The sequence below is a fragment of the Larus michahellis genome, chromosome Z (assembly GCF_964199755.1).
Source record: "Larus michahellis chromosome Z, bLarMic1.1, whole genome shotgun sequence".
Taxonomy (NCBI): Eukaryota; Metazoa; Chordata; class Aves; order Charadriiformes; family Laridae; genus Larus; species Larus michahellis.
The window spans coordinates 21,661,449-21,681,888 of NC_133930.1; the positions used below are offsets into that span (position 1 = coordinate 21,661,449).

The 20,440-nt window shown below is 34.8% G+C and overlaps 1 protein-coding gene across 4 annotated transcripts in view; it reads right to left on the reverse strand.

Annotated features, from left to right (window-relative positions):
• Window positions 1-20,440, reverse strand: part of PDE4D (phosphodiesterase 4D) — a 520,925-nt gene that overhangs the window by 347,760 nt on the left and 152,725 nt on the right. The window contains exon 1 of one of the 4 annotated variants that reach the window (XM_074569481.1): window positions 11,261-11,529. The exons of the other annotated variants lie outside the window; for them this stretch is intronic. Within the exon in view, the coding sequence (XP_074425582.1) occupies window positions 11,261-11,529 (269 nt within the window). Of the gene's footprint in view, window positions 1-11,260; window positions 11,530-20,440 lie in introns of those variants that run through there. 4 annotated transcript variants of the gene reach the window in all.

Sequence of the window (20,440 nt, forward strand, 5' to 3'; positions counted from 1 at the left end):
AAGTGTGTGCTTCCACTGTAAAATTATTATATGGATGGAATTAATTATGCAAAATTTATTCAATATTAGTTCCCTTTGCAGAACCTATATAATGAGCTAAGTCTAGTCCAAGGTCTAAACATCATTAGAAAATTAAAATGCATTTTATATAACTTTGTTTTATGAGTGAAGGCTGTTTCAAAGAAAAAGTAAATTATCCATTGGTAACTACATCATCCCTACACAGAAGTATTTTATTTCTTTCACTTTAGATACAGAAAAGTCTGGAAGAGCCCTAGTCTTTTCTGACATAGGCTTCACAAACTTTTGAATAAAGTTTTCTACGCATAAATTTTTACATAAGCTACTATATGCCACCCTATTTGTTCGTAAAGAGAGGATGCCTTTACAATATCAGGGGATTTCCGTTTCAAAGTCATTCTTTTTTATCTTCTGTGCAACTCCCTCTTATGGCAACTAAAGCATAACCTTCTATTACCAAAAGGGTGTGGATGGAAACAGGAACTATTGAACAGTTCCAGCTCATAGCACAAGCTTATATCCAAAGAAATATTACCAAACAACTTTTTACAGACCAAGGTCACTTCATGTTTTTACTTGCCCATACTTTCTCTTTGTATTTTAACAGTGATGCTTCACTGTTTGTGTTCAAGTAATTGATGAGACTTTTATAAGGCTTTTAAACATGAATAAGTTTCTTTTATTTATTTTTGATTGGTGATGATCTTTGCACTTTGGACATGCAAGTAGCAGCTTGTAGCAAAGCCACAACACACAAAGCATGTTTTACTGTGTGAGGTATGTCTAGAGCGACTTTGTAAATAAATGCAGCATGTAGTCTGGAGAACTAGATAGCTCTGAGAATATATGGAGAATGAAAGATAGAGGCTGTCCTCCTTGGACTCATCTGAGATTTTATCCCCTCACCCCGCCCCGATGTGAAATAAGCTTCATACCAGAAAAGGAGCTACTCCTGCTCAGCATATCAATGGCATTTGCAACAGATGCTCCAGGGACTGAAGAGGTTGTAAAAATCTGAAAGAAATTTTGGTAACATAAAAGGAGAAAATAGAATATAATTTGCAGATATGGCCACTGAGTATACTGTGAATTTCCTAAAGGAACACAGGTGGCTTAAAGGAAAAGAAATACAGAACAGCAGTAATGGCAGAACCTGCTGTTGGGTAATGATATTTATATATCATAGACAATACATGATAATATAATTATAATACATGTATAATAGAATATATTATTCATTACCAGCTGTCTGAACAGAATACATGATACTGGGATTTGTATCTCATAGCTCAGTAGAACTCCCTCCTGCGCAGCCTCCAGATGAGGTGAAACGAGGCATTCCTTGCTCTCGGCAATTACTTGGGGATCGGCGCGGGGGGTGGGAAACTCTGAAGTATTTCAAATTAAATATTTCAGGCACAATAAGTCAGTATTTTCCAGTATTTTATTAGAATATTCCTCACAACCTCTACCCTGAAGTTCATGCTTAAAAATCTTTTCTTCTGTTGAAATGGGGGTTTGGGGAGTGTTTTTGCTTTTTTTAACACACTGAAAGATGCAGTGCAGTCTTGAACTCAGCATGCCTCATCCTTAGTGTTATTTTTTAAATTGCTAACAACAATCATACGATAGGATTTAATTTTTCTAATAGTCCATTTCCCCTCCCCCTCCCGCCCCCAGTCAACATGTGTTTTAATATGGTTTCTCTTGACAAGCTATTGTTGATGAAAGGCCAAAAGCTTGGTATTGTCACAGCTGCACCATATATCACAAACTGTGACTACAGCGCCAACAACACCTTCTCCAATACATAATGCCTCACACAGTCACCGCAGAAAAATACAGTCCACCCACAAGAGAACCTCATGGAGGTCTCCAGACTGTGATTATCACAAAAAGTAAGAAAAATTTCAGTACACAATTGTTCTTAAATAATTGTTTTGTAGCTGGAGTATGTAACAGAAATTATACCCATACTTGGAGAAATACTATTCTTTGTAAGTTCCAGATATTTCTTCTGCAGTACATTATTTTTTATGTGGGGAATAGAGATCATTGTACAGTCAATTCTCAGGTCTTTTAATGAATATTTTTTGTGATCTTGATGGATTTCCACATTTAATTATGCAGTCTAAAATACGTCCCATGACAGCTTGCATTTACACAAGTCATTATTCTTCTTTTTTGATTATGTAGTGTGCTACATACTATAATTGTAATTAACACCTTTGGAGAATTCAATCTCTGCATGTGAATGTGCATAATAATACATAGGTCCAAGATGTAGATGATATATTAAAATAACTTAGATTTTATTGCTTATGACTGTGTTTATGAAAGTACAGGTTTTAAAGGTTGTTACAGCTGCACAGCAAGACTGGAAATGCAATAGCTAGCTTTTCTGATTCATCATTTAATGAACCTTCCCATCCCCAAAAGAAAACAACATACTTTATCTGTGATTGCATGTCTTCTATAATGCAAAATTATATTTATGGTCATGGTCAAATAAATAAATTATTTATTTGAATATGACTGGAAAATTGTTATAATATTGAAGTGCACATCAGAAATGGTTGCTTTTCCTTTAACTTGTTTAATATGGAAATATATAACGTTCAGATAAAGCTGGAAGAATCACATAATTTATAAAATCTATTCTGGATAAAACTTATTTGCTGTCTTACTCTATTTTGGGAGGTGAAATGAATATACAGGCAGATATTCTTAAAAAAAACAGCTTGTGGAGTTTCCTTCTCTACTGCGCTCCTACTACTTGCTCTGGACCTTATTTGTCAGGTTCAGTAGATGCAGATTTACCACAGAAGCTCAATAAAACATACATAACAAAAACCCACACATATACATAAAACCCACAATTTACATGTTCAATTAATTGATGCACAATGATATTTTTTTTTTAAATTATTAAGGTAATGTTATCAAGAGATAATCCTAAAGACTTATTCATACATTAAAGAACACTATGAAAGTTCATAGATATTCCAAGCTAAAGTTATTCTGTCCCATAAAGCTAATGTATTTAATTGTACATCATTCAGTCTTAGACATTATTACACCATAAAGTATTGCAAGCTTACTTGAACAATCTATCATCCATAAAAGTCTCACTGTCAGGAGCATATCTGTGGAGTACGTGTCACAATGAGATTCTAACTGATAAGTTCTATCTGTTATAATATTTAATGAGTACTGATAAATTTGGTACATAGAAGAACACAGAAGAGATCTGATCGCTAAGAAAAATAGAATTTAAGAGGAAAACAGGTAACAAACAAAGCATTATGAAATGACCACAAGTGTTTCTCTGTAAAACAATAACCAAAATGGAGTATGTCCTTCTTGTCTTACATTTCACCCCATACATGCACAAAATTTTACGTTTTTTGCTATAATTATTCTGTACATGTTTTTTTTTTTTAAAGAACTGAATGCAGAGGAGTAGTAAAAGTAAGCTGTTGAAAATAGCAAATAGAAGATCCTGAAAGTTTACTAAAAGGGGAATACGCAAAAACCCGAAAGTAAGTTCTGTGCTAACATGAAGTGTGAGCCATGTAGTGTCACGCTATCACTGATAACAGACAAAGAAGATAAGAATGCCTGCTGAATTTTGAGGGTTTAGAAAATGGAAAGTCAACTCACTATAAATTTATTAAATGTAGTATATCTCCATAGTATAAAGCAGTAAAGGTTTTACAAGATTATTCCCTAAAATTTAGTAGTAAGGGGAGAAGACAATATTACCAATATTATCTAGTGACCAAGATCAAACATTGGTTGGGCGTGGAAAAAAAGGACAGGTCAGGCAGTGCATCCCACCACAACAGAGTAAGCACATTCTACTGCAGACACAATCTAAGCACTAGTAACTTGCCCCAGCTAGAGACCAGTTCTAAGACTGGCCATTTTTCCTAGATCAAGACAGAAATAAGCCTTCTTCTAGCAAACATTTCACTGTATTTCTGTTTAAATCAGAGATCTGCCAGTACTCTGCTCTTTGAGTAAAACTTGTTGGTTCCAGCCAACAGCTGGCCATATGGGACTAGCAGCTTGATAGACAGAGATGCTGAGACCCCTCTCCCACTCTTCTTTCTCACTTAAATGTTAACTTGTCTGTTGTCGGAATGAACTCTTGCAAGTTTTAAGATGAGTGTCCTCCTGGACCACCAGTGGAAAAATCATGCTTGGTATTAGATGAACAGAAGTATAAAAACCCCAAAAGTTCATGAGATACAGAAGAAACATCAAAAGAGGAAAAGAATAAGGAGTAATACCTACATAACCCAAAGAAGAGTAAGCTCTTCAAGAATGTATGAAAGGAAAAGCCAGCTAGTTGCTAGATGGTGCTAAAGAAATCGTAAGAATATCTATACCTATAAGAAATATATCTATTAAGAGATATGAATTACTATGAGAAGTCAAAAAGGGAAAGAAATTTCTGAAGCTTTTATAACACATTTGAAATTTTGAGGTTATGTATATGGAACTACACTATACCTAAGAAACCCTTAATTTAAGGCCAAGGTTCAGTGGAGTCTTGAGATTCAAAACGGAGGAAAAGGCTACCATGCAATACTAATTTCAGCTTGCATAAAACATTAAAAATGTGTCAAACTGCAGAAGAAACAGACAGGATTGCACAGGCTGGGGTAAGAACAAATCATCTGTTTTGGCAAACCACAAATAAAATAGTAATATATACATGCAAAATGGAAGTGCAGATAGTAAGTTTGAAAAATGCAATCAGAGCAGCAATGTGGAAGACTGCTTGAGTTTAACAGGTTCCCAAGATTATACACAGTAAGCTAATAAAAACATTCTACAAAAACTACTGGGAATTTCTGCAATTTCTTAAACAAAACATAAGAAAATCACCATAAAATAAAGACTTAGAATTTAGTCTTTGATTGTTCATTGATCTTTCTGAGATGGTTTTGGGTTTCCTTTTTGCCACCAGGAGCTCTGCTCTAACATGACATTGGGAAAATGCACCTTTGCCTCTTCCTTTTTCACATGGAGGTGAATTTTGTCCTCATCTGTCTCTCCTCAGGTTTGAGCTGTGTGCAACATCCCCAGCTTATTGCAAGCCACTCTGTAGACACTAGACGGAATCACGTTCCCCTAGCTCATTCCCTGCCTCTGCTCCACTAACCCATGCATATGTGTGCGCATCAAATACATCATACATACACAAGACAAATACACATACTGTCTTTGCAAGCCTGTTGCCTAATTATACACAAGCATGCCCCTCTTTACGTAACAGAATTTCAGAAGAGTGTGTATGTGTATTGGGATATCTTACACCTTTGTAGTATGTGTCTCTGACAATATTGTGAATTAAATCCTTTCCTGGGAAGGATTTATGCATCCATTATCAATATCTTTACATTATATGTTGAGAGGATCACATACTATTCCAGAAAAGGAGTAAGGTAACGTGTTCTAAAAAGTCTGAAAACCAATCGAGGAGAGTCCTCTGTAATATACCAGTTGTTACCTTGCCTAAAACCTTATGTAATATTTGGTCAGCTGATTTATAAAGTGTGAATAAAACCTAGGTGAGAAAAAGCAAGGAAATAGTAAAAAAATCAGATGTTTTCTTAATTGAACAGAAACAAATAAGGTCACATATGCAAATATGCAACTTCATCTTACTCAAGATAAAACTACATTTTATTTTAATAGTTCCAAAAGCATGTTATTATTAATTAAATTTTATTGCATCTGTAACCTGATTAAACACTGCCTTTAATCTTGTGAGTACATGCAACTAATATGCTGCAATCTTCTTTTTTTTTTAATATTCTTCCATAGCAGTTAAATTATTTTCCATGGAAGTTTGAACTACTCTGCACAACTCTCTAGAACATTTCAGCTGTTAGTACAGAGTACACATACAGAGAGGCTATGAATCCTACCCTTCCCTAGTGTGCTTTGCATAGTTATCATCCTCCTCTGCTTTGATGAATCTTTCCTTTGAGATGCTTTTCATACACCAAATTGTCATTACTTTAGTTCCCTGAAAAGCACTGAGTAGTGAAGGAGAGGAAAACATAGATAGGCTTAAAAATCTTCGAAGAAAATATATCTTGAAAATTGGAAGAAAACTGTAGTAAGAAAAAGTCTATAGTTTCAATTTGGTATAGCTTCAGTATAGTTTAGTAGTTCCAGCATAAATACACTGAATCAGGCAGCATAAGACCACATCAAGTTAAATATGTTGCCCTTCTGCAATCAAGCTATAACTAAGGCTTGAGGTTTTGTTGTTTTTTGCAATTAAGGCTGAAAGCGCATGAAAAGATATTGTGCAATAAAAATAAACAAAGACCTGAGTTTATCAGTACCCTTATGTCAGTTACATTCCTGAAACTTAAAATGGCACACCTTACACATATCTATCTAAACTATTTCTAAGGCATCTACCGTTTTCATATCTGAATGCCAAAGTCAATGTAAAACTATTTACTATGGGTGGAGACAAAGGCTGGCTGAATTCAGGTGAAAGTACTCTATATAACTGGGCACATACTTGTATTCTTACAGTCAGTAATCACATTAAATGGTTAGCTTTGGGGGTGTATGTTTAAAAAAAAAAAAAGTCTAAAGAGAAAAACCATAAAAACCTTGAACATCAAAAAATACTAAATGAACGCCAGAAGAGCTGGAGAGGGGACAGATGTCAAAGTGGAAGACTGACAATGGACCCATGAATAACAAACCCACTTAATAATTTTTAAAATGTCATATATCACTATTTGCTGTATCTGAACACGTACAAATAAATCACAAAGCCAGCAAAAATTCTGTCCAAACTTATATACAACAGAGAAAAAGCAACTGTTTGAACTTTTTGTGTCACTGAGAAGTACTAAGGCAGCAAATAATAAAGGCCAAAAAACTCAAAGATGTTCATCCCATGACTTTATACTTCCAATTAAATAAATACAATTTAGTTGCTGTGTTGCACTGACCTTACTATCCTGCCAAGTATTTAGGCTTCTTGCTTCTCCTCCCTTTCCTACAGAAAGGATTTTTTCATGGAAAATAAAGGAAAGCTGACTTCTCACATGAGTTAACTAAAGCTGTATGATTTAAAGTATCTAAACATCCTTACACAGACGTCTGGACATATCTCACCCACGCTGGCTGTTCACACAGATGGGGAACAAACAGTCTCCTTCCCTGTAACTGAGGGCCGCCTCTCCTCACAAATCCCAGCACGTATGATCCCATCCCAGTCATCTCTCCTGCCAAACTGCACTGGGGTTACAGGCAGCTTAGAAAAGGCATAGGAAGAGCCAACCAAGACAATCCAGAAACTGAATTTGTCAAGCACATACCAGAGGACTTAATTTATCTTGTCTGTGTTTGGTTGCAATATGTGCTGCCGCGTCACTATATCAACCAGATCTTAAAGCATTATGATTACTTTTACAGTAATACAGTATAATGCGGATTTCTGAGGAATTTGAATTGGTTTTGGCTAGAGTATGTTTAAATTCCTGGCCATGAAGCTTTGTTTCTTTTCAGTTGCTATGGCTGTTTCCTATAGATTGCAGGCTGATGAGGTCTGTAGACTGAGAGGGACCTAGGCTAAAAGTAAAAGATAACTTAACTAGCTTTAGTTTCACAGTTACGGACCAGACTAGCTGTAACACTCTCTGAAGCTATAACTTATTCCGAAATTTCTCCAACAAAAATGAAGACCCCATGCACCTCTACCACATAAAACCTTCTTTTCAACTCACTCAATGCTGTATTTTTTCCTGTCTAAAATCCTGCAATTATTTATCTTTCAAGCATTAGAATGAATTCAGAGTTACAGCTGGGGAAGGATAAAGAAGAAAAGAAAAGGACAGAAAGACTCATAAAATGTCTGAGGTTAATGGCTAGAGATGAACTGTGAGTTGAAAGAAATATTGGCAAATTTTCCATTACACTCTTGTAAGCAAAATCAAGTTACGTAACCACATTTCCAAACACAGTGCATGGAAACCTCCTATTAAAAACAAATGAAAAAAAATAGCCTATTAAGTCATGCCATCCTGAACACAACTGATAGAGAGAACAGATTTAAACAAATGGTTCCATGAGTTTCTTAAGCACTCCCTAGTAAATGCCCCAGTTTGTGTACAATTTTTATACAAGACATGGTTTTCAGAAGACAGTGGTCAAACTTTTCAAGAAAGAACCACCACAGAGCTTCTTAAAGAGGTCTTAAAGGCTTACATATGTACATCACCTTTTTTAATCACAAGTTGTTACATGCCTTTTACATAATATACCATTGCCCCACTGTGTAAATGAACATGTATGTGAACATTACATCCTATGATTCTATACCTCATCACATAACAAAAAAAATGGAGGCATTTTGACAGTTCACAACCACGGCATTTGTGCACAATTCGTGCCATATGACTAAAACTGATAACTCAATTATTCATGTAAAAGTGTAATAGCCACATGATAAAGAAAATGCATTTTAGTGTCAACAGTTCTACATCCCAGACCATTACAGGGGGAGAGGTATGGGCCTTATGAAAGAAAGCAGGAAGAACTGGGTTGCCAGTTCTTCATCAATCTGTCGCCCACTTCTTGACCGTATCTGAATGCCATTTCAGAGTCTGGAAATCAGGGAGTTAGGTACAATCTAAATGAGTTGTTCTGGTGCACTGGATTTGTGTTTGTCATCACTGCAGCACATAGCAATATCTTTAGTGTTATACGTTTGGTTCTCATGCTACCTATATACCTAAACTTCTAATCATCAGAAAAACATAAGAAAATACTAACGTTGCAAGCCTAGGGGTATTTGGCAAAGTTGGAATGGCCTTTCAACTTATAAGTGGCTTGAATAAGATCATGTTATTAAAATTTTTAATGCCTGCATGAATGATGAACTAAACAAGAAAGATGCATACACAAATTCAGTGACTACTCTTAAAGTAAAAACCAGATTAAATTAGAAATATAAGAAAATTAAAGCAATTACAGGTCATAACTAAAGTGGAACAAATGATATGCACTAAAACCAGAATGGATCCTCCATAGTACAGCATTTTGGAGTAAGCTTACAACTACTCTATTTTCAAAAGCACTTTTTTTTCCATGAGCTGTCTAAAATGTATTATATGGATATGGACTCAAAACCACTATACTGCCAAAAGCATCTAGAAACATGTCTATCACAGAGCATATCAGTTTTCTAAATAGGTGACCAAGTGAAGACGTATCAGTAACTAAAGACTTGATGAGATTTGGAAACAACTAAATTTTGTAAACACTCAGTAGTGCTTCTGCTTCCCTTCATACACCTGTGAGTCTGGTCACATCTATTATTATTATGTAAGATTCGTGGGTTTTCTCCTCCATCTTCACTTCAGAAATACTATTCTTCTTTGTAGGTTCTCAGGTAATTTATTGTAACTCTCTGCTTGGCTCTCTACTTCTTTACTTGCTGAAAAATAAAAGTGCTGTTAAAATGAGCCAGTCTTACAAATAATTTAGAAATAACTATGAATGGTTCAACAACATATCTTGCAGTACTAGTATTTCACATATTTGTGAAAAACCCAAGCATTTCCTACACTCCACATAATGCTAAAAAAGGCACTCTACCCAAACTGAAAACTTTCTGAAGTTCACTAGAGGAAGAGCGTTTAAACAAAATTCCACTTTTTAATACTATGACAGCCTTTGCCCTTTCAGGTTGCCCAAACCTGTTTGGTCACTTTGTCCCTTTTAATACCCTTCCTTTCTCTGTCATCTTAAACTGTCTACAATAACTGTCATAACACATAGATAATCACAAATGGTAGTTTCAATCTCTAAACTTTCACAAATTCTTATTTATTTTCATCTTACAACGTAAAACAGCTCTGCCTGAATTATTCTTTTTTAACCTTGCATGTTCTTATGTATTGACTCTTTTATAAATTCGTTGATGCAGACCAGAAGTTAAAAATCCTTAATGTTGTTGTCATTTATACATAACTGTTAAAGGAATATGAAATATCCTAATTTCAATGGTTTCCTATGTTACACATGCAATTTTTGACCAGGTAGACCGGTTTCAAAAAAAACACTTTAAGTATAAAGGCACACTTGTTTTTCCTCATCCTTTTGAAGGGTAAAAATATTATTTTATCAAAGAAGTATTTTAGCTACAAAAATACATAGTAAAGATTTAGGCACACATGTATACACTGTGCAATGCACATACCAGTCACATAGCTATGGTGTAAATATAATTTCAGACAAATTAAGATAAATTTGAATAGCATATCCATTTGCTGCTTAGAAAACATGACTTATTTTCTTTGCATGTATTTCATTGCCCTTCTTTCTATATATTACATTTTTATTTGAAAAATAATGGTGGCGAAAAAATCTCACAAGAAAAAACAGAACACATCAATATCTCAGGACCATCAAAGCAAACAGGAATGTATTACTGAGTTACAATAATCTCATATATAACATTTTAAAAAAGAATAAATTAAGTAATGAAATTATGCTGCTGTTTCACAGAAGATGGATGCAACAAATTTAACGTCTTTTATAGATCTGATCACAAACACATGTCTAAGAAATGATGGAGTTACAAAGAAAGTATACTAGTTAATCATTTAACAAGGGCTTCTCTTTCCATCTTTCCTTTGTTTACTCTAGCAACTGCCTTGATGAAAATCACTGTTTCATATACAGTATCTATTCCCACTATTCTTCTCTGTCATGTCCTTCTTAATTTGAGCGCTGTTAAAAGATAAACAAACTTATGCTACTCTGTTTAGGTGAGAAGTGGTTATAAATTGCCAATAAATAAATAAAATAAAATGAAACATATTTAAAAGATACATTAAAGAAAAAAATTGCCTACTCACTCTGGCCTGAACAGCACAGAATTAGATAAGTACTCTTCCTTCTTAAGACTACAGTTTTTATTTCTGGGGGAGGGGAAGAAAGGAATTATTACCTAAGAAAACAGAGGAAATAAAGTAGCTTTTGTGCAAGCAAATATATGTTTTCTTACCTTGTATAAATTACTATTTTAAGCTTCATGTCTGAAATTAACTTGAGTCACAAGTTAGAACTATCTCTTTCAGAGGGATTCATGCAGAGATTGACCCAACAAATATAACCACTGATATCAAGGCGATAAATGCTCTACAAAAAAAAGTTAATCTGACATTTCATGACAACCCATTCTTACCAGGTATGTGCCACAGTGAAACGCCGCTGTTTCGGTATGTTGCTACTTAAAAGCATCCTGCGCAAAAGCCTTGGAGAGTTTCGAGGAGAAATAACTGGAGAGAGACGGGGAGAAGCAGATGAAGATTTCCTAGGTGTCCTGGACTTTTCATGTTGCAACAGGTTTTCCCTCAGGGTCTTCACAAGGTCTTCATTTAACCATGGATTTTGACAATGTGTATTATCCACTTCAGGAACAGCCAAAGTGTCCGGACTTGTCTGCTGAGCCATGTTTCCCAAGTAAGTTTGTTATTAAGGTCTAATACAATCAAATATTGGCTTAACTGCTTAAAATATTTCCTTTCTAAATCAGTTCCCAAGAACTGTGCAGAGCTTCAACTCCAGTTCAGCTTATTCTGTTTTCAACATGGTGTCGCCTGCCCTCAGCGTCTCTGTATAGATAATGATCTACAAAGAAAAAAGCAAGCTAACTCCTCCACAGAAACCTATTAAACATTACCACTCCCCTCACAGCCCTGCTGCCAAAGATCACTTATTAGCTATCATAGCAAGCGAGCACGGGAGGAAGAAACTGCTTTAGCACAGCCTTTGTTGGAGCTGTAAAGCTGCCTGTTAAACTATTGGAACTAACGTGCTGCAGCTGCCTGAATGACTTCTGGTTATGTACATACAAAGTGCTGGAGGAGGGCTTAAACATAAGATGCATGCTCATTTTGTTTGGTTATTCTTTCTGTTTGCTTACTCCTGAACCTTCAAGAAGGCTGAAAGGAAGGGGGACTGCTGAATAACCTCTTCTGTTTTTTCCAGGATCTACAGTATTTATCTTTGTAGTCCCCATTTACAAAGCAAGATTACAAACTTTTACCTCTTAAGCTAACTAGCAAATACTACAATTAAACAATACAAATGCCTTAGTCCCTCCCCTGTCAGTTTATCACAATCACTTTTCAAATGCAATTAGGAAATGCTAATACTTGCTACCTTACATTTTCCAGAAAAACAAACCAAACATTTTAAGATCTGCACACAAACTAAAATCAGACCATGTCAGCTACTAATATCTGCTTAATGAGATGTTCTTAATTCAGTATATCATCATGTCATGACCACTACGTGAACTAAGGAAGTGCCTTTTTTCTAGTCACAGCTGTTGGGGATATAAACTATTGAAAGATACTAAAAAAGAACTTCCAAAACATGAAAAGGCAAAAGTACTTGCATTTATTTGGTCAATACATATTGCTATGCAAACAAGATATTTGTGCAGTTATGATCCAATAAAACCTTTGCCAATCCACCCCAAGATTTATTTTTCCCATTTTTAATTAAAATAACTCACTTCCTCTATTCTGAAAGACAAAATTTTTTTAAACATGTTCAAGTTTATTCATAACTCACTGATAGCGGACAAAGACCTGTAATAACTGGTGGTAGATAAATATGTCCTTAAGCTTGGTACAGTAATTTTTACAGAAACAACAACAACAATCTTTTCAGTTATAACCATACTTCCTGTTCATCCTACAGGAAGAAATCATCACCATTTTGTGAGAGATTTCATTTTAATGTCAGAACATTGCTTACATATAATTTTTATCAGTGCAATATATTTTTCCTCTTTTACTTTGTCTTACAATCCAGCTTTCCTTTGTGAATAATAATTTGCTTTTGAAGCACACACAGTGTCCAGGATTTCAGTAGGGTGAAGGGTGTTTGACCACCATTACATGACCAGGTGTGAAAGGCAAATACTGTTTTCTGTCTTATGGTAAAATCATAAATCCTGCAAAAGTGGTCTACTGTCACAATGGAGAGCAATCACCTTTGTTCTTAGCACTGAAGCCACCATTCCCGATGAGGATTATGACGAGAACATCACAATGCAAACAGAAGTAGAGCAAAACAGCAACTGAAAGGTCAACTTACATTAAGAATGACATTGCTATCAGGTGTCAGCCCCATTATGTAGACAAGTTTAACTGTACTGCGTCATATGTGAAATTTGATAACAATGTATTTACAAATTTAACTCAATATTGAACGGCACCACAGAATACAGAAATCACTATGCATTATGTTTTTGTGTATTTTTCTAAAAATTTATAGAAGATTTAATCACTATATAAAAACTAACACTGACCAAATACAGAATATAGCTGAGATATTATTAAAACTGCAAAAACAAAATTTTAAACCATGTTTTATTGAAAACAAAATTTTAACTGGAAATGAAGTGATAATCCATAGATAGGAAAAGAATTGGATTAAATCATAACATGTAATTAACAGAATAACTGCTTCCACTCCTTTTCGATTGGAAGAGTACTAGTGGTACTAGAGAACAGTACACAGCACTAGTCCTCAACAAGCAGGCGAAAAAAAAGCTAATATAGGAAAATGGTTATTTTACATCTATGAAGAACAAACATATCATCTCTCTATTAGTCTGTTATTCTTCCTTATTTATTAAAAAACAGTAGCAATTCCATATGAGTCCAATCATATTTTCCTCCGAACAATAACATCTGTATAATGAGAGCTATGTTCCTTTATGCTATGAAATACTGCCACCTGACGTCTGTTACAAAGCATGGTCTTCAGATAGCTGCAGTGGCTTTATGAAACTAAACAAAACGACCCGTTGGCGATCGATGAATCAATGACGTCAATAAGACCATTAAAATTTATTACAGTGTGCCTGGGATCATGCTTTAAGTTGCACTATGTTACAGAGATAATTATAGAAGAGGAAAGTATTAGTCCACAGATGAGCAGTTTTATTACCCTTGTTCTTAAAAATATTATAACTAAGTCAACAAGGACCATTAGCTTGACATCCTACATTACAGGTATTGGGTGGGTTTGCCACATATTCAAAGAGGTAATATGTAATGTGTATAGAACAGCAGAATAAAGCCTTTTAAGAGGAAAAGTGAACTCAGTCATTATAAAGTGCCACCGTTTGCATGAATAGCTAACTAAAATGCTTTTCCTTACTTGGTTAATGGGTTAAATTTCTGAATGTAGATGTTCCGTTCCCCTAGATAGATATCTTATTTTGACATATGCCTCTTCCTTCTCAAAAAAAAAAAAAAAAAAAAAAAAAAAAAGGTAGTCTGGGAGAGTACTAAGTAAGATCTTCCTATGCACAGAGCCACAGAACATTAATTGTGGTTACTATAAGCAGTCTCACAACACAAATGATCTAAGAACCTGTTGAGCTAATCTATGTAGTGCCTAGCATGTATATGAAGTTAAATCTATGTAGTGCCTAGCATGTATATGAAGTCAGCCTTTGGACTGACTTCATTATAGATTAGAATCATGAACAGCCTTCACTGTAATAAAAAGCAGAGGTCTAATTTATAGCAATATTAAATAACCACTATCTGAGTTAGACAAAATGATTACCTTGCAGTCAGGACTGGGGAGAAGACAAGGCAGGAAAAGCGCAGTGCCATGAGGTAGCCTACCCACGTGCTAGAATAAAGCCTTGAAAGAAAATCATTCCTTAAGGAAAAATTATCGTTTCCATTTTAATGTTTCTAGCTATACATTAAAATAAGATAGCAAAGTACAGTAATATTTTTTTCTATAAAGAGTCTAATTAATTAAGGAACAGTCCTACTTGACTGTGTTTTAATAAAGACGTATCTAATTTTCCCATTTTCCTACAAAGATCACCACAATTATTATTAAAACTAGAAAAAATTGTTAGCCACTCCTTTGAAAAACTCCTTCAGGTAAAAACCACAGTCTGTGTTTTTCACACATGTTAAGAAAGCATAGGGTACAATTCCAAAAATTGCTGTAGGATTTTTAATCAGGATTACAAAAAAAGTATTTTTAAATATTTTTTTCTGATGAGTTAATTTTCTGGGCTCTTCTCCAGTCCTACTAGAGAAATAAGATCACTGACAGTGGTCTGTGAAATTCCACGAAAAAAAATATTTATTGCTTCTTTCAAAATAAGAACATTTGAGAACTAATACATATCCCATTTTCAAAAAGTAATACTGATAGTGCTTTAAGCATGTTCATGTTGTATGTCCTAAGGGCGTTTGATTCATTTTCTGATTTAATGTTCTAATTTAAGGCACTCACAGTTAAACCTAATTTTGCAGGTTTTGCTTAGTCACAGCTGCACAGGTAAAAGTTATATCAAGACCAGATTTAATTCTGCCTGCTATACGTTTAACTAAATCATCTTAAGGCTCAGGACAAAAGCAGAGAACTAGAATCTCATAACAGAAATTCAGCACTAAAAAATCTAGAAGTGGCAGTAGCTTTTATTCTCTTCCCCTTAAAGATATCCCTTAAAGATACTAAAAAATGAAAGTCAAGCATTCAATTCTTGTACTTTTCATAAACTTTCTTATGAAATATGTTCCTTATGATAAACGTGCTTAAATATTACAAGCTTAAAGTGCTCACATTGCTGTTAATCATGAAGACTAGGAAGAACTACAGCATACAGAAGAGAATAAGCTAATAGGTTCTGCAGGTAATAAACGCAAAATTAAACACGTATTTGATCTCACATAAAAGATACTAAAGGATTTAAAAGTAATTTCTGTGTTACAACTACTTGAACACAGTATGATAAAGTTACTTTAATATTATAATTATTAATCAACATATAAAATATATTATGTGATTTTCTTAGAGCATAAATGCAGTCGCTCACAAGGAGCAAAAGAACTCTTTCACACAAAATATGAAAAGTTATTAAAATATCTTACTTGGGAGAAAGTAGAGAATTCCAGACACATAGGACTGTAAGTGAAAAAACAACCCTCCAACGTGTTGCTTCTTTGAAAGCAAGCAGATAGGTATCACAGGATCATAGAAGAATTCAGGTTGGTAATGACCTCAGGTGATCAAGTCCACTCTCCTGCGCAAAGCAGGACCAGCTGTAAGGTCAGACCACGCTGAGGCACTAGAGCACCTGAGAATGGTGCAGAAGAAGTAGAGAGAAGAGAAGATAAAGTCAGGTTGTTGTGAAGAATGGGTGCCATACCACGGTTTCATTTCCTGAAGCAAATAACAGAATACTGAAGGTATGGTGAGATTGAGGAGAATTCTAATTCTACATAAGGCAGAAAATAAGAATCTTGGATAATACTATGATTCTTATTTGGAAAGAGAGGTTAATGCATAAATTGAGGAGCATAGCAGTCAAGGAAGAAAAAAAGCATAAAAGAAGAAATTAATAGGTGATAGGAAGTCTTAATAAAATGTTAAGTACCAGCAAAGTTCACAGTATCATTTTAATACCTGCCAATTGCCACATTCTCAAAGAGCTGATATGATAGTTATGGATTTGCCAAGTGCAGGGTAGTGCTTATTTTCCTAGCAGTTACATGCGCTGCTGGGAGACCACAGGTAGCATGGAGCTGCAGTAGGTGACTCAAAGAGGATTGGTTGCACTTAGCATAGAAATGGCAGGCATCCTCTGACAGATAAAACTCTGTAACACACAAAGGTATGGAAAACACATGCAATTCTAAATATTCCAAGGAAATTGAAGGCTGCTGAGTTTACTCTGTGTATTTGATAGAAGTAAATTTTCAATAATATCCTAATAGAACAATGGTACCTAACATGGCATTGAAAGACTGAATCAGGTCAACTTTCTAAATAATAGTCAGACAGACATACATTTAGAAGTGTATCTTCAGAAGGAGAACAGAATAAACAGCTTGTGGTACACCCAAAATTGGGTACGATATGTTTACCACCATTAACAAAACACTTGCTGTCACTTAAAATTTTAGAGCACTTCTAACTTAGAGAAGTTCCTAATAAAAACTGTTTTCATAATATCAGCTCAGATTCACCTTGCAATTCAATAAAGTGCGTTGTATTTAGTCAGTCATTTCTTTTATTATAGATTTCGGAGTGTCTGGAAGTATTGCCGCAATTCTACAAAAATAAAGTACTGTTTAGTTGCTGATTCCCCCGAATGAGCTGCTGGATTTTTTGCATGGCAGAAACAAGAGAGATAAGAGAACACTGGGTATGTGATAATAAAGGAAAACAAGTAGATACAACAGCTACATATTACAGTATGTCCAGGGTCCATTCTAAGAAAAAAGAGGAAGATTTTGCAATCCATCCACAAGGACTTCAGCAGTATTTTATGAAAATGTCAGAGAAAACACTCAGTCTTATCCTTTCAAAATAATTGCCCAAATAGAATACAGACTCAGAACTTCTAAAAAACCTCCAAACTTAAAACAGGACAGTACAATGTGTTTCTGAAGAATTAATTGAAAATAGAGATTCTCCAAAATCTTTGCAAGGTTCTACAGTTCTTTCTACAATTCATGTTGCTGCAGGAATGAGCTAGGGATATTTTCAGCATAGTTTGTTTCTGGAATAAAATGCTATAAATCAAGTGCTGTTGGGGCCATCTACTGTTGTCCCGTAAATAGCATAGTAAATGGTCTGTCACAGACCTCCAGTTTAAAAACACACATTGCCATACATGCACACAAGAAAACAAAACAACTGAAGTGGGGGAAGCGGTCATCTCAAGAGCAGTTTACTTAGCATTTTGTTATAAATGAAATCACTGTGTCAACACTGCATAGGATAGCCTGGAGATTTCCTTCTAACAAGATTAGATGTTCCTTAATTTAAAGAAAAGGATTAAGAGCTTCCATTAGAAAGGACTGCCAACACAAGCCCGTTTGACTACACAAAGAAAGCTATCAACACTTGAAAATAAAATGCCTTTAGTACACCAATCCTTGGAAAAAAGGCCCCAGCCAGTGTGACAAGTTAGAATATCTAAAAGATACTTCATAAATATAAAAGCACCATTTCTTTAAAAAGATTGTATTTGGTGTGGCAAGAAGCTTGGCTTGACAGGAAAAGATAGACAGATGTATCATTCCCCACGCATATATGTTAACATAGAAGTAAACGACCTCATATGACAAATAAGAATAAACAGATTAGCAATAACTGCAATTTCTAAACAATTGTGTAAGAAAACATTTCCTGGGGTAAGATTAAGGGAAATGAATGTACTTCTACACAATTACATCAAAGTACAGACAGGAGCATAAGCCAGAATTCTTGCCACTGCAACACATAAAGATATCTGTTAACTATTAGTTAATTGCAATTGAAAGACATGGCCCACAGGAGCAGAAGACAATTATGATGATAAATTGCTTCGCAGAGCAGTCCTGAGGAGAGAGGAAAGGAGAAGGCAGTGGAGAGGACAGGTCTCAGAATGAACTGGCTGAGCCTCACCTCCCCAGTCTGTATTTAATATGGATCTAGGTTTGATTAAAAAGTATAGCAGATAGGCAAGTCGTGGTTCTAATCTTAGATTTCTTAGGGTTAGACCTGTGACAGGTACTGTTAGAGCTTTTGGAAAATCAATTTGATGAGACCATAATTTTGCCGGCTGATCTCAGTGAGTGCATGATAGTTTTGTAACACTCTAAGAACTATAAAGTATCACAAGTACTTGGCAAAAAGCATATCGACATTCCAGATTCCCAAACTTCAGTGTTTATTTATGAAGCTAGCAGGAGCAATAGCTTTTACCAAAGTAGACTTAACCCAGGCCCTCAAAGCATGGTGGTTAAGCCAGAGTATAATGTACAAATAAACAAGTACATTTTTGAGAGGTCAGACACATGCACAGAAAGCTTACTCAATAAGGAATCTAGACCATCTGTTACATTTCATGTAATCTGCTATTTTGACCATGCATTAAAAGCTGGGAGGAATTCAAAGAAACATTTATCAAATTGAGAGAGGTTAGAAAATAAAAAAATTAAGTGTAAAGTAAGGTTGCCTAACTAGTTCATTGTCTGGAGATGAGCTACTACTTTATAGCAAAAAATAAGTGCATTAAAAGAGAAATTATCTTTAATACCACAGGATGCTTCAGAGTTTGGAGATTTCTGCTTAGACTGTTAAACTTATGAAAGGTTCAATTCCAGCTTGTTATTATAAATTGTTTTTTCAAACTTTCAAGTTACTATAATTTTGAGTACATAATGAAAATATACCTTTTAAGAAATCCATTTATACAATTCACTTAGAGTCACTTCCTTTTCTATAGGTGTTAAAGTGGTCACTTTACATATCTGTAAGAACTGGAATTTAAAAAACATGAAGGATTTGCTTCTACAATGTTATTAAGAATTGAGAGAGTGTATTCCCAGTCAGGGAACTTTGAACAAATTCGATGGAAAAAAGTTCCTTCCCTGCATGGAAAAGCTTGGGATTGCAATACTATGAAGACACCACACTTTTCCTTTTATAAAGCTCCCCAGAAAGTATGATTTTCATAAAGCTTTCTGAAATTAGCAGTAGGTATTTGTGTATTTGCCTGCTTTATAGAGTGTCTCTGTCCATCTTAAGAAGTAGGACTTAAATGGTTTCAGGCAACCTTTTGTGGATATAAATGGAAATTTAATTCTATCCTACAGAATTCTACCTTGTAGTCTTAAATGCACTTATCTTCTCCTCAATGTACAGAAAAAAAGACCTTCAAAATTCCTTTTGGATGCATATGGCTTATAAACTTTTTTTTTGTAATGAGATCTGGTTTTGTATAAGCAATTTTATTCATCCTAATATTTGCCCATATCTATAGAGAAGTTTTCCTCTAACATTTGCCAGGAAGAAACTAGAAATCAGAAACTAGAGTGCAGTGCACAGCAGAAGAAGGTAATATATAACTAATGCCTTTAAAGAAAACAGTATCAAAGTTGGTGGATTTTTTTTAGTGCATCTAACTAGAGACATCCCAAATAATTTATTGAAGTACATCATATGCCATATATAATTACAGAGGAATAAAAACATGATTAATTATGAAAGTGAAGCATGACTGCTCTCAGATACTCCAAAGTACTGCAACAGCATTTATATAAGAGGGTTATATATAGTCTATCAGGTAAAGAAAATTAATAGATTTACAATATAAAGCAAATATAATTAGCAGACCTTTAAAATCACCTTTTAGACTGCCCAAAACTACTACTATAGAGAGGTTTTGTGTCTGAGCCTCTGTCCACTGACTTCAAATGGGAAGAGGAATAATCTCTAGAAGTAGGATAATGAAATATTCTAGTATATAGAAATATTTTAGTATATAGAAATATTCTAGTATATAGAAATAGAAGTAGGATAAAGAAATTATCAGTTC